Genomic DNA, 15808 nt, shown 5'->3' with positions numbered 1-15808 from the left:
TAAAAAACATGGAGAGCCAGCCATCCTTGGAACAAACTCGTGGTCCTGCAAAGCAACCTGCCTGTTGGGGGAGAACTGACTCCAGGAACCCAGACTGTGATACTGCGTTTACGTCTCTGTCCCTAACACGCTGTCCCTTCTCATTTGTCAGTGGACATCCTGACTGCCCGTCAGAAGAAGGCAGAGGAGCTGAAGCGACTGACTGATCTAGCCAGTCAAATGGCAGAGATGCAGCTGGCCGAACTCAGAGCTGAAATTAAGGTCAGTTCTGTGGACCCAACTGAACACTGAGCAGACCCCGGGTGTTTGCTTTGTATTGATAGACTGCTGCTCTGACGCTCTGACACATTCGCCCAACTCCCTTCCACCGGCTTGAAATACAGAATGCATCAGGGTTGAGGAAACACTTAATTACTTCCCTTAAATAGAGTAGTTTTGAAGGGATATATACTACAATGGAGGGAGCTACATCAGTCAAGATGAACTATTAAAGTGTATATAGACATAAGTTATCTGTGATATGATTTTTACTCTGTATAATTTATGCCTATGTTTATAAACATACACTCACGTGAGTATATTGTAAGAGAGGTTACAAGGAGTCCTTTATAGTTTTCTACTTTAATTCCCTTTTTTGATAAGATTACTACCCACAAATATATGTTTATTAGATTTCTTCTATGGCAAGGAATATAAACTGGTCCTGGCTAATTGGAAGCAGAATTTGAAATAATACTGAGTGTAAGTCACCAAAGCCGAGTGTTTCTGAAGACCTGGGTCTACAACTAGGCACAAACCAGTGTGGTTTCGGTAGTAATATAGGAAATAAAATAATTCCCAAATTCTCTAGTCAGGGCGCGATGGCATTGAGTGCCCTCCAAGAGCCATTAACTCTTGTGCCATACAAGACTCAAGCCACTGAGAGAAAGGTTCTAGCCACTCTCTGCTTGGCCAACACCCATTATTTAGCCAAGATATAGAGATGTGACACCTCGATTTATACACTCAGACTGAATCTTCTAAACAGCATTGGGTAAAGTCGCTAGAAAGAGAAATGGTTACGAGGAAGGCAAAAGTGTTTGTAGCAAAGTAGGAAAGTAAAGTTGATTCTTCTCTTCTTTTTTGCCCAGTTTTTAAACACTCAGTGTGTGCTGTGTGCACACACATGTACCCAGCTTCTCCCTGGCTTAGAAACCCAGAATGTTTCAAGACATCGCTGCCACTATCTTTAGAACAGTGTCTGCTAGGACAGTGTAAAGCTGATTGACAACAGGAGAAAGGTCCTGTGACATCTGATCCCCTCCATCCTGGTTAGGCGCAGAAGGGAGCTCAGGGAGAAAGGGATTGCTTATCCAGAGCCCTGGAGATGCTTCCTTCTCACCTCCCTCCTAGTCTTTGTTTCTTCTTCCTCAGCCAATTGCAAGGTCTCCTCAGGAGTCTTTCCGCCAGCCTGCAGTCCCCTCTCTACCCCAGGGCCAGAGTTAAACTCCCCAAACAGACTTGGCCTCACTCAGGATGACCCATCCCTCCCCTCAGATACAATACACAACAGGACTCAGTACCTACTCAATACCCATTTCCTCTGAAGAGTCCAGCTTGTTAGAACATAAGTGAGGAGGTGGGGTTGCAGCATCCCAGTCAATTGAAATCAACTTTCTCCCAAGTTTCATTCCTGCTTATCAAAATCCCACTTTTCATTACATGGTTGGTAGCACAGGCTCTGGAGTAAAACAGTATATAGCTCTAACATTTTCTACTTCTGTGGCTTGGATAAATTACATATTGTCTTAGGCTCTCAGAACCCAGATCCGTCATCTGTAAAATAGAGGTAATAAAAACACTGGCTTCATGATAATGTGATTGGGTGAAAGGAAGATTGCCTCTTATGGTCAGCCTCTGCCTTAATGTTTTAACTGTCCCAGCTCCCACGCTCTCCCATATGTAAATTCACATGTCACTCACTGAGAGAGAATTTCTTCCACCTCTGTTTCCAAGGCATCAGTCATATTCATCCCTGAACTTAATGTCCCTCTTTCCCTTGCCATGTGGTAAACTCCCAATTCTCCAGGAGGCTTCGTTCGACTCACAGTTATTTCTTATATTTCTCACTGTGCCATCTCCATGTAGATCTTAATTTCAAGTTGAATTTAAATGAATTGAAAACTAATCTTCCCCACTCCCTACAGTGGCACTTGAAATTCCATCGTGAAGATAATGTTTTCTAGACACAGAAGACTTTCTGGTCTTCTATTCTTATTAAAATAGAGATGGGTGTCTGTGGCACATTTTCTTGTGACAGTTAATACCATACCAGGCCCTTGGCCAAACTAAGCCGCCCCTGCTGGAACGGAACTCAGAAAACTGCTCTAGTGAGGGATGCTAAAAGGTCCCAGATAAGCCGGGACATAGAGTTTGTTCATCTTCTCTCTAAGCCTCATGGGGGAAGGTCAGGACTCCTCCTGATTCCCAGAAGGTGACCACGGCCATGGAGGGCAGAACCAAGGCCCACTTAGTGGCGCCTCAGAGTGAGTGAGCGCCTCACTCACTAGTGATGATTGAGGGGATCTAGTGAAGGGGGCACAGGAAGAGCAGGGGGAGAGGCTGTGTGGCCAGTGCTGCTGTGCTTTGGGGCTGACTCCCCGCTCCACTTCTCTTTCCTCTAGCACTTTGTCAGCGAACGCAAATATGATGAAGAGCTAGGGAAGGCCGCCCGCTTCTCCTGCGACATTGAACAGCTGAAAGCCCAAATCCTGATCTGCGGAGAAAGTGAGTTTTGCATGCTTGCTAAATAATTCTGTGTGAGGAAGCTGGCGCCGTTTGGAGTTGACAGCAGAAATGTCAGGTATACGGTCCCCTGGCAGGGCTAAACTGAAGGCTGGGGAGATTTAATGATCTAAGGTCATGACACAAGTCACTAGAAATGTCAAGATTTGAACTTAGACTCTTCAAATGCCACTGCCCACCAGTAAATCCCGAGGATTTATCACTCGGAGCAGAGCAGGTCAGCTGCCGAGTACCTCTCACAGACTTCCCCTACGCTCCTCCAGACACACTGCCGCTCTGGTTCTATAGATGCTGTTCCGTAGGCTTTCTCCTGGCACTTGGGGAGCGATCGGCTACTGCTGTGCAGGACCCGGCCTGCCTGAGTGCTGTGCTCTGGATGCCCTGAGCCCCCCACCCCTAGCCCCCACCCTGCTTAGCCTGGGTTCTCTGCTGAGTGAAGCCGAAAATAATGAAAGACTTCGAGTCAGCCATTAGCTCAGTCTTGTTCCTTATTAAGCCCTAATTAGAGTGGCTAATGTGAAGCAAGATTGGTTGCTGCTTTTTCCTGTACTGACGAGGTGAGGTGGGGATGAGTGACGGGCGCTAATGTGGCTTTGAGGACAGTCACAGAGAAGGTCCAACATCCGTCCCAACACCTCATAGTCAGCAGAAAACCAAGATCTGACTGCACCTATTTTTTTTTAAATTGAGATTTCTTCTTCTCCCCTCTAAATAAAATATTACATAAACTTGAGCTATTGATTACCGAATTGTACTGACTAGCACACGCCATTACTCCCAAGCCACCTTTCTACCTGTAACATACTGCATGCGTGCATGGTAATGCAATTTGCCTTTGTCACAGGAGGTGGTAGACATTTTTTCCATGTTGGTATGTTTAGCTAATTGATTTAAGTATAACTGATGTGAGCAGCCCTCAGATAGTAGCCTTTAAACAGCTTGCAGTTGTGCACCAGAAAACAGTGCTGGGGGCTTCCTACTCACGGAGCTGGGTCGGCCGGCTGTCTGATTTTCTTGCTATACTTCTTAGTTTTTTCTTTATAGGCTGCCTCCCTTGTGGCAGAAGCTCCCTAGTGGCCCTTCATCCTCAGCTTTTGTCCCATCTCCCAGCAAGCAGTTTGGTTGACATTCCTCTCTTAGGTTCCACTTTAATCCAGTGATAAGTGAAACTCTAATCCTGAGTTGAGCGGCCCAGCTCAGGTGGAGTGGGGGGGAGGGGCACTTCACTTGCTCGCCTCCAAGTGCCATCTAGTGAGAGAAATCGCCCCTTTCCAAATTACAAGAGTGTCCATGTAAAGACAACCTCGAGTGTTTGCGACAGTAATTCCCACAAAGCCCCTTCACGGAGGGTGTGTTGTACAGCTCCTCAGTCAGAGGGGGATCGGGAAATAATGGCCACACACAACTGAATCTGGTGAGCCTGGGCGCCACTGAAATCCCCTGGCTGTGTTTGGACAGCCCACACTCATTTGTCACACCTTAACCTACAAAATGAAGGGACCGCAGATATATCCGTGTCTTTTCTACTTCGAACATTGTGTGAGCCCTACTAGCCATTCCTAATCCTCTTGCCAAACCCTGGGATTAAGTCTGATCCAACAAAGGGAACAGAGAAAATTGCTTTTAAAAATTGGTGACAATTTTAAAATTCAGAAAGAAGCCTTCCTGTCCAGCCTGGCACTTGAATCCCAGTGAGCTGTGAGAGAAAAGTCACGGCTTTATCCCGGAATTGATTCCCTCTGGCCTCGATTCAGAATAATCACATAGAAATCACCCTGCCTGAAACCACCACTTTCAGAAACAACAGGACTGGCAGCAATAAGCACTGAACAGACCTGCCTGACCTGAATGTGTGCGTGACAAGGAGGGCTGATTGGCCTGCCATGCGAGGGACACTGGGGATGGCGCCGAACTGCAGTTAAAGAGTGGTAGGGAGCTCTAGTGGACTATAGAAGGTGTGTGGGGCCGGCAGGCCTGCCCAGAGATCAGAGATGCCTTAGGCGCTAGCAGCCCCAAATGGTAGGGAGCCTGATGGGGACGTATAAATGGGCTGAGGGAAGGGGGTGCTAGGAGGCAGAATTCACTTCTGGATGGAGCAGAGAGGGAGCATCCCAATGTCATTACCTCCCTATCGATGGTGGTCCTCAACCTAAAGAATCATCTCTAACTCCCTCAGATAGATCTCCGTTCCTACAATGCCTCTCATCATGGACGCTACTGCTGTGATCACTGTTCAGGGACTCCTAAGGGAGGAATATGGTGATCTCTAAGCACCTCAGTGTCCTTTCAAACTACATCTTCAAGAGCAAACCTTAACGTTTGTATGGAGCTCCCGCCAGTTTCTTTGTCTTCCAGCACTTTCTAATGGTTCAGCAGACCTCTTGGCCCAGCCTTTAACACCAACCATTCCTTGTTGCAGTCACACATCCAAAGAACAACTATTCCTCAAGAACTCCCTGCAGCTCCCTGTTGCCTCTGCTGAACGCTCATGCGGTAGCTTCCGGGAAGCAGGGGAATTTTGCCCGGAAGTCATCCGGTCACAACAAGCCCAATGAGGGTAAAGCAGCGAACCCCAAAATGGTGAGCGGTCTTCCCAGCACTGCCGATGCCTGTCAGCAGACCATGCCCACTAACAAGCAGGTAAGCCATTCTGGGAGGGCTCAAGGTGCTGCCTGCAGGGGCCTCTGCAGATCCTGGTGTATGGCTCAGGGAAGGAAAATTACCATCCATTTCCAGAGGAAGAAACTACTAGCCACTGAGCTAGTGGTCCTGGCCAGGTTCCCTTAGGCTCCAGGATCACCGCCATGCCTCATCCTGTCATGCTCACAAGCCCTTACCTCTGTGTGCCCAGCTGTGTTAACTCATTCACCTAACAGAGAAGGTCCTCTCATGCCCTTCTTGCCAGCATCCCCAAGTCCCAAACGGATGTAGGAATGAGATGCAGAACCAGACCGCTATTAGTGAGAGGAAGCTGGTGACTCAGGAATTGATCAAAGTCAGTGCAACTTCCATTACTTGGAGTTTCAGTAAAGCACACACCTTTCAAAATTCCTGCCTTCCATGGCCTCTAACAATAGAACTTTCCAGCTCCTCCTCCTCCTCTTTCTCTGTTCTGTCTTTGAGAGGGAAATAGTAGCTTGTGGTTTGAAGATGAAGGAGAAATGGGATTCGGTGCCACGGGTACTGGGCAAACAGCGATAGTTTCCATGGTCTCTGATTTTCTTCTTCAGTGTTTCAGACTAGTGGTGTCTAGAAGGACCCCTATTGGGTCTCCCTGTCTTGACCTTTTAGGGGTCCCCACTACTGACACAGCCAGGCATTTCTGTGGTCAAATACACACCGGCTAAATGCACCTTCACTGCATGGCTCTATGCTTGTTACCAAGCACCATGATGAACATAAATTTTAACCCAAGAGTTTCCCTTACTCAGTTTCTTTAAAAACAAAGAAAGCCAAATCCGTTGCTATTGTGTAGAACCCTCTGAGCTCAGTGATTCCAGTGTTTGGGTAATGTAAGCCGCAGTACATGGCTGGAAAGCCAGCAAGAAAGGCTCTGTGCTTCAGAGTAACTGGTATGAGCCCCACATCATTATCTTTCCTACAGATTGAGGGGTAACTGAGGCTGATGAGACACCCACCCAGGATCAGCACTTTCTCGTCAGGAACACAGTCCAGTATTTGAGATCCTGGAGCTGCTCTCATGGACTGTCTGAGCCATTTTCTTAGGCTGCAATCTTTACACCCCGATATTCAAACCATGAGACGAGGGTAGGCTTAGGTATAGGCGAGAGTGTCTACCGTCCCTAGGTTCACTCTCAGTGTGGGATGCTGCAGAGAAAGAGAAGCATTCAGACAACGGGATGTGGTCCTGACACTTTTGACCTAGGCTCTGGATTATTGGGTGCCACTCACCCTAAACCTGTATCATGGAGTCACAGTGTACAAATCAAAAACCTTATAGCTTTATAACTCACCACGTTACATGTTTAGTACTAAGAGGTCTGATTTTCAAAGCATGTCTTAGTGGATCAATTATGTGCTTGCGAATCTTGTCAGGAAGGAGCACAGAAAGTGGGAGAGTTCTGCCATTTTCTACACGTAGACCCTAGGCAAGACTGGTAAACTATCCACATCTGCACAGCGAAGCGACTTAAAGCCACCACCTTCAAGGATGACTGTGATTATGACAGATGGTGACATACTTCCTGAGTGCTGCCCCTCTGTCACCTCTCAATGTTGGCTGTTGACATCAAGGACTCTTGTTAGCTTACACGGACAGACAGCTCTGGCCTGGGCCTGTTGTTGCCTTTCCACCTGTCTCCTTACGTCTCTGGCTGCTGATGGCTGCTGGCTCATTGAAAGAATTGCTTTTCAGTCTGAGGCTTTGAGCTGATTGGCTTTAAATTACAAAATGTTTTAGAAAAATTACTTCTGTGACCACAGCACGTTAACTCTGCTTTCCCGGGGGTCTTCCAGGTACACTTCATCGCTGCATTTGCCTGAAGTAATATTTCTGAACAATAAGAATGGTTGTTTTGAAATAAATTAGGAAACCTGTTTTGGAGAAGAAAAGTCACAAGCAGAATGTCACTTCTTTCTATATATGTGTGATTAGAATTTAAACATAGACTGTACAGAATTTTCAACTTAGAACTTTTCATGGTAGAGATCCGTGTGGTAGACGTGCCCTGCATGTCTATGAAATCAAATACATTTCATTTTATTACATTTGAAACATACGGGGTTTTTTGTTTGGCTTGATTTGGTTTGGAGTTTTTGGCCTATTCCCCCCCCTTCTCCTCCTCCTCCTCCTCTTCCTCCTCCTACTCTTCCTCCTCTTCCTCTTCCTCCTCTTCCTCCTCCTCCTCCTGTTGCTGCTGCTGCTCTTCTTCTACTTCATCTTTTTCATCTTCCTCTTCTTCTTTCTTCTTCCTTCTCCTCCTTCTCTTCCTCTTCTCCCTCCTTCCTTCTTCCTTTTCTTCCTTCCTTCCTTCTTTCTTCTTTCCTTTTCTTTTTTTCTTCTTTCCCCTTCTCCTCTTCTATCTCCTCCTCCTCTTCCTCTTCCTCCTCTTCCTCTTCCTCCTCCTCCTCTTCCTCTTCCTCCTCCTCTTCTCTTTGAAGAGAAGAGTACTTTTCTCTCAGCTCCATTTACAAAGCCGTGGTTCTAGATCAAGAATTGCGTCAACTTGACCTATCTGCATGTTGTATATCCCTACTGTGATTTGGAAAACTTATCTATGATTTAGTGGGTAGATTTTTCTGATGCCCCCTGGTGTCACCTGTGCTTTGTTGACTTCAGACACTTACTTCATTTCTCTTTTTAGCAGAATGGACCTTCCAACCAAAGACGAAGATTTAATCCACAGTATCACAACAGGCTAAATGGTCCAGCCAAGTCACAGGGCAGTGGTAATGAAGCTGAGCCCATGGTGAAGAGCAACAACCGACATGAACACAGAAGACAGCCACATAATGGTTTTCGTCCCAAAAACAAAGGTGGTGCCAAAAACCAAGAGGCCCCCTTGGGGACAAAGGCCCCAGAGGCCCCGCCACATTCTGAAAAGTCCCGTCGAAGGCAGCACGGTGCAGACAACTTAGAGGCCAGGCCTTTCCGGGGTAATGTTGGTAGGGTTTCACAGTGCAATCTTTGTCCCACTAGAATAGAAGTTTCCACAGAGGCCACGGTTCTCTCAGTCCCAGCTGTGACGTTGGTGGCCTGAGCTGGGAGGGAAGAGAGCAGGTTTTGCCTGGTTTTAGTTCCCTGCCCAAGGTGCTGACCCAATTCGCTGCCAAAAGAGAGTCAATCAGAATATACAAACCTGTATGTTTGTGTCGTTCTCTCGCAATCATTTTTACTAATCCTAGTACTCTGCTCTAGCTTGCTTCATAACTCCCATGGCTTTGCTTGATCTGTTGTTGCTTCTCCTCATCAAGACTTTGCATCATGTTAGCCAGCCAGTATTTACCCATTGTTAGGAAAATCGAGATGTGGCTGAAGATCAGAGGCTCAGTTAGCAACCTACGTTGTAGCTGTGATGTCGACCCATTGGTTGTCTTTAGAGAGTTAATGTTGAAACAAGAAATTCTTGATCAGACAAACGTGATCTGCTGAAGACACATGTGCTTTTGTAGAATTTAACATCTGGTGTTTTTCTGAAATATTATATAAATATATATATAAACATATATTGCTTTATTTGAAACAAATTAAAATATGCTGCATTTGACACCTGGCTTGTTCCTTTTGTTGATGCCTACCATGTTGAATGTCCTCTGTAGCACTTTTCAGGAAAGGGCTAGAGATCAGAAGTTCGGTGCAAAGCTGTTTCCTTTAAAATAAGAACTCAGGAAATAATAATATTCCCTCAGTTACCAGACAGATAGATGCTATGCACCCCAGTCATTTGGATGCCACATGGTAGTGGGACACCTCGAACATAACAAAATTTACCTCAGCCTAGCTTAAACAATGGAGAATATTGGCTCATTAACCAGAGTCCAGTTTGATCATGATTCCTGCTTCTTTCTCTTAATCCTGAGTTCTGTCCTCCATATTCTGACACTATATTCAGAATGATGACAGTGACTAAGCTCCTGGGCTCTCTCACTGGCTTCTGTGTAGGACACAGGTCTTAGCAGAAGTCACAGCAAAGCTCTGACATGCAATTACTTGTTACAGACCTGACTGGAGATCATCCGTGGGGTGAACTAGTTAGTAGCATAAACTAGTTAACAAATGTTAGTTAGCATAAACCAACCACAGTCCACCCCTGACACTGGTTATGCAGAGAAGAGCTTCTATTACCCCAGGAAAGGAGAGTGGGCATACAGTACCCCAAAACCACAGGACCCCAGTTCCCCTATCTTTTGACTGCCAGGCTTCCTTTGCCTGCTGCTTTCTTGTGCAAATGCACCCTTTCAACTCCACGTAGAGCTTTTTTCTGACACCGAGGTTCACTGGTCCTTGCCCTCCAAACAGCTGCGCCTGCTAGCCACACAGGCATCTGTTTCTTCTTTTGCCGAGGACAGGAGAATATTTGCTCTCTCCAGAGCTTTCTGAGGTCTCTGAGTGTACCCAGAGATTTAATAGGAATTCAAAATGTCAAGTCACATTCCAGGAAGGAAGGAAGGAAGAGAAGAAACCGTTCAAATAAGAGAAGATGAACGCTCGGGACCGCAGTCTCTGTTTACCCTGTCTGAGACCTTGAATTTATATCTTACAAACCAGAAGGATTTTTTCTTTTTTGAACACAAGTTTTATGTAGCAAGATTCTGTTCAACCCCTGAAAAATGTCAGTTGAAACGTGGCAGCTGTAAAGACAGAGGTAGATAATTCTTAAGGAAAGAAAATGGCCACCCCAGGTGAAGAAGGGGCCTGCTTATCAGAGTTCCGTCCAGCCACTCCCATCTTCTCCCCCGCCCTCAGGATACCCTGGAGTTAAGAAAGCTCAGACACATGCAGAACATAGCAAGCACTCCCAGGTCACTGGAAAGAAACAAAAGAATGATAAGAAGTGTTCAGACCTGATCACATTTTTTTTTTTTTACTAGATTTTTGCCTTAGACTCTGGCATGTGAGCGTTTTCAAATTTGAATTTTACAATAGTAATTAGATACTTTGGGCCAAAGTCGGGTCTTTGATCCTAAAGATCTGAGTCATAGTCTAATGTCTTTCACTGTGCATACATATGTGTGCGTGTGCACACATGTTCAGACACATGTGTAAGTGGAAACCAGAGAACAAGTGCTGGCATTGTTTATCCTCAGGGGGTGTCCACCTTAGTTCTGTTCTGTTTTCCTTCTTTATGATGGGGTCTCTCACTGACCCAAGGCTCCTAGGCTTGCGAGTGCATCCCAGGGATCACTGAGGCTGCCCACCTAGCACTGGGATTTCCAATGCATGCCAGTTTTTTATGTGAGTGATTGGTGCTCAGGTCTTCTTTATGCCAAACATACTGATTGCCTACTGATTCATACATATTCATACGTACTGATACACATTACCTGCTGAGTCACCCTCCAGCCCAATTCTACTATTCTTGATAAAGAGTGCGTAAACCCCTTTTAAAAATCCAAGGCTCTGGGGTTGGGGATTTGGCTCAGTGGTAAAGCGCTTGCCTAGAAAACGCGCAAGGCCGTGGGTTCGGTCTCCAGCTCCGAAAAAAAAGATTAAAAAAAAAAAAAAAATCCAAGGCTCTGAGCACTACTTATGTCTCTACTTAAGATACAGAAGTCAGATTTCTTTGACAAAGGTCAGAACTATTTAATACTCATAAAGTATGCATAACTTCAGAACTCACCTACATTACACCACATAAGATCTGCAGTCAAGACTCTGAAATTGGGGTTGGGGATTTAGCTCAGTGGTAGAGTGCTTGCCAGGCAAGCGCAAGGCCCTGAGTTCGGTCCTCAGCTTGGGGGGGGGGGTGTCCAAATTCCATTCCAAATTTACACTTCCCTGGAGAATCTGCACACTCCCACTCTGGCCATGAGACTGTCCCCCTGTGCTCAGTGTGTTTAACCAGTAAGAAATTGACCCTCAGTAAAGGCTCAGTTTAGGGAAAGAAACTAGTAATACCAAGTCCCGATTGAAAGTTCAGTTTACAGACAGAGACTCTATTCTCCTCAGAAACAGGAGTTCTAATTAAACATGGTCAGGTTAATGGGGAAAGTTACCAACTACAAGTTTTTGTTTAACAGGCTTGAGAATTCGACTTTTACTTTAAGTCTAGATTTGAACCTCATTCTTGACTTAATTATGAGAAACAGAGACCAAAACTCTATTTCCTTTCCTGGTCCAGTTTTCAATGGGGGATAGGAGGCTGGGCTGGTCCCCAACTGTACAGAAAATACAGACTCCTCGCTGCTATTGACAGACACAGAGTTACATCCCCCACCCCCACCCCCACCACCTTTTACATGTTGCCTGCTTTGCTGCCTATGGTGCCCTCATGTGTCTAGCAAGAGAAATGTTTTTGCTTTTCAACAAACATTCTAGTGACAGCTCATAAAATAATGTAACGGTTTTCCCCCTCCCCCATTCAGAGTAAAACCCAAATTTCATGCATAGGAAGGCCATGATTCCAAGTGACCCCAGGATGCAAAAGTACTGATACAAAATTGAGCTAGATGGATGCACCAACATCTCTCAGCCTATAAAGTAACAAAAGAAGCAATGATCGCTCACTAACTGACAAATATATTTGTTTTTTTCTGAAAGTACTGAGCATTTTAGCTGTTCTAACGTTTGAGGAAAAACAAGTGTGAAGGATTGTTGAATCCAGGGTCATTTAGCTAAGAATTCGAAGCACAGATTTAATAGCACAAAAGTAAAGCACAATTTTCATAACTTCAAGACATTATAGAGGTTTTTTTTTCCTTCATCCTCTTGCCTTTGGTAACAAGTCTTTATAAGTCCTAAGAAGTGCGCCTACGTGTTTATAGCTCCTGAGGATCACTGAGCTGTGGGGTCTGAATCCAGTCAGTCTGCAAATACACACAGCACTGCTCCCAGCCGCTCTCACCACGCAAGCTTCCCCCACGCTCTTTCAGAATCATTTCCAGTGTCTCCTCCCAAAGCCTAGAAGAAGTCCAGTGCTACCACTAGGTTCAGATTTTACAGAAGAAACTGCCACACACAGATTCCACAAAACAAAATTCGAAAGAAGATTTATTGATGTGGGGGAAAGTGTGTAGTAAATTTCGACACACACACACAATTCAGAACCACAACTATGGCAATGACCAAAGAACTAAAAAAATAAAATAAAAAATAAACACAAAACAAAACAAAAAACTTAAAAACATTTCTTGTCAAAAATAAAGCATCCTATTTTAAACCTGAGATGCTCAACTTTGAATTAGACTTATGATGTACCAGAGCCCTGCTAGCCTGCAGCCTTAAACATGTCTCTGTTTCTCCTACACACAAGCCCCAAAGGCCTACAAATCAGTCCGGTCTCTTGCAGCAACTGCGCCATGTCTTGGTATCCATTTTCTGTGTTAGTTGCTTCTCTGTGACTAAACCAGCAATTTAAGAGGAGAGGGATTTATTCCCTCTTGATTTGAGGGCGCAGGCCATCGTGACAGCAGGGCAGAGCAGCAGCGCGAGGCCACCAGAGTTAGGGAGCAGCGATGGGAACGGTGCAGATGCTGCATCTTAGTTTATTAAGTAAATGCTTGGGCAGAAAGCAAAGTGTTCCTAAAAGCAGCATGGCATGGTGGCACATAGCTGCAGTCATCCTAGCACATGGCAGATAAAGAAAGGCAAGAGGCCTGGAGTCACCTATCCAGTTTGAGACAGCTTGGGCTACATGAGACCTTTTTCAAAACACTATGTTATTTCTAACTTTTCCTCTTGACATTCTCTAATTCGTTGTTGGTTTCCTCCCTCTTAGTTCCACTGTGGCCTGCAGTTACCAGCTCCAAGTCTCTCTTACTTGTCCATACCCCTAGTGAGGAGAGGCAGGTGTGTGCTCAGGTCGCGACCCCCCGCAAGAGTAATGCTTCTCAGTCAGGGCAAATGGCCCTTGCCCCCTGCAGAAGACATCAGGAAAAGTCTGAGGACATTTCTGATGGCTGACCAGGTGTCACCACCTACCCTCCAGTGACCAAGCGCTATCTGATCCAAAATGTCAACAGTGCCACTGTGCTAGATCTATCTATCAGTGCTGTGTGCTGTGTGTCCCCCAAAAACCACGAGTTCCCAAATGCAACCATATTGAGAGGCAAAGACTAAGGGGAAACATTTAGTTTACAGGGGCTCCATGCATGAGCAGATTAATCCCAATACAAAAGACCTAGAGGCTTACACATCAGTCTTGTTTCCTCATACTCTCCTGCCCCTCCCCTTCCAACGTGTGACAGAGCAGGAAGAGGCCTTTGCTACACGTGGGATCCTTAATCTTAGACTCCCCAACTTCCAGAACTGTAAGGAGTCTTCTTAGAAACACAGTCTCAGGCCCTCTGTTACAGAAAAAGAAAGAGGATAAATACTAGGGCTTGAAAAGAGACCACCCAGCAGACGGGAGACCACCCAGCAGACGGGAGACCACCCAGCACATGGGACACCACAGGACGCCCTGACTCCAGGTGACCACATTCTCTACTGGCTCCCACTCACTTGTCTGCTGACCAACAACCCTGGTCTAAACGTGTGGTTTGTGATGTCCTTAAGCTGTCTGTGTTGTATGTCTGTGTTGTCCACACTCAAACTGAGTTCCCAAGTCTTCCGAATGAAGAAGTTGGGTGGTGAGTTGGTGAGTTCCTGAAAGATCTGGAATTGAGCTAGAAATGTCAAAAGTTTTAACAAACCTTGACAGGAAGAAGTGATTTTTGTCTCTTTCCAATTTGAGCAAGTATCGTATCTTCCCCACTCCCACCGCCACCCCTGCCCCACAAGCCCCTTGCTTTTAAAACAAGTTTCTTTTCCAAGCTCTAGCCCCCCCCCCAAAAAAGAAAATTCATACCTGGAGCTCAGCAGAATTTTACTAAAATAATGAAGGCTTTAGGGTGGAAGAAACCAGCATAAAATCTAAAAACGAACATTATAAAAAGAAAATCTGTTAAATAGACAAGTAGGGCAGAACCTTGACTGACAGTTTCTGTAAAACTCTATTTGTCTTAGCTACAGCCAACATCAGAAACCATCTAGCTAGCAAATATGAAATGCGTATGCGCCGTCTATGGCAACACATGGATGAAAAAAGAAAAATTAGCTTCTGTGTAACACTGTAAACCATGTGTATTTCATGAGGCTGACAGGAGTGTGTGTGAAATGGCTCCTTCGAGGCTCCGCCACCAACCACCTTTTGTGGATGTGTAATTCTGGAAACAGCAGGAAACCAATATTCCCCCGTTAGCTATTCATGATGTTTCTGTTCTTGGCTGTACTGCAGACTTGAAGTCCTGGGCACTAAGGCAGCCTCAACAAAGCATCACTCATCCACTGGCGAGGGAAATGGCAACTTGTTGACAGTTTTCAAGGGACAGTTCCCACAGAAGGGGAGAGGAAGGTATTCGGCATAATTAGAAAGGGCTTAGTGAGCTTACAGTACACATGTACATCTCTGCTAGGGGAGAAGCTCCTCCCCTCATCATGTCCACACTTCAAGTTTAGCATTTAAACACCAGACCAAGTGTGGACTAGCTGTCCACAAGAGCTGGAGGTGCAACACCACCATTTGTAAGATAACCTCCCATTCACGATATTAGCATCCTTCCTTTTATGGAACAACTTACTGCCACAGGCCTTCCCACATACTCGAAATGCTCATCAAAGCTTCCTATGAACAATTTCTCATGTAACGGTAAATGTGCTTGCAAGCCAATCCCTTCTTTAGAAAGAAAGGCATTGCCCTGGGTTCGGTCCCCAGCTCCGAAAAAAAAGAAAAATAAAAGAAAGGCATAAATGGATAATTGCACATTTAACCACAAACCCAGGTCTAGTGGATGAATGTCAATGTCTGTCCTTGCTGAAGAGGCAATAGGGTGGCTGGTGAAGAGGTCACAGGCAAAGATGATGTGGTTTACACAGGACATGTGGTTCCATTGCTTACTTCCCCTGCCCACCCCAGCACTTGGAGATACGTATCTCTGAATTACTGTGAGTGACTTGACAGATGCTATCACCAGGACAGTGATTACTAATGGCAACTGACCCTTCACACAGTGTTTATTCTCCAGATAGCAGAAAGCCTGCAGGGTCAGAAACCTAAATGTTCGACTCCACGGCTAAGGGCTGCCTCCAGCGGTGTGGCAATGTACTGCAGGCCTCCTGGGGTCTCAGGAGACAAAACAGTACAGTGCTTTAGCGCAGTCTTATAAAGTTTTCCAACATGCTTCCTCTCTCCAGCTTGCTTTCTGACATGTCATCATGCAGCCATCAGACAATGGGGCGCAGATTGACAGAACGTGAGCATTATTGAACAGTATTAACTTTTTTCAACCTCATTTTCTTGATTTTTAAGAACTAGAAAAGACTTCATGATATTGTTCTGAAACTAAAAGGCAGTAAATAAAACAT

At 45.5% G+C, this 15808-nt stretch overlaps 1 protein-coding gene across 2 annotated transcripts in view; it reads left to right on the top strand.

The window, feature by feature from the left end:
• Spats2l (spermatogenesis associated serine rich 2 like) overlaps nucleotides 1-9011 on the top strand; it is a 99181-nt gene extending 90170 nt beyond the window's left edge. For both annotated transcript variants that reach the window (XM_032901193.1, XM_032901194.1), the window contains 4 exons: nucleotides 152-261; nucleotides 2664-2766; nucleotides 5204-5424; nucleotides 8109-9011. In XM_032901193.1, the coding sequence (XP_032757084.1) occupies nucleotides 152-261; nucleotides 2664-2766; nucleotides 5204-5424; nucleotides 8109-8504 (830 nt within the window). In that variant the 3' untranslated portion in view covers nucleotides 8505-9011. The remainder of the gene's footprint in view (nucleotides 1-151; nucleotides 262-2663; nucleotides 2767-5203; nucleotides 5425-8108) is intronic.
• Nucleotides 9012-15808: the final 6797 nt, after the last annotated feature.

This window comes from Rattus rattus, chromosome 4 (assembly GCF_011064425.1).
Source record: "Rattus rattus isolate New Zealand chromosome 4, Rrattus_CSIRO_v1, whole genome shotgun sequence".
Classification (NCBI taxonomy): domain Eukaryota; kingdom Metazoa; phylum Chordata; class Mammalia; order Rodentia; family Muridae; genus Rattus; species Rattus rattus.
Note: the sequence above shows the minus strand (reverse complement) of the source record. Positions and strands in the feature narration are given on the sequence as shown.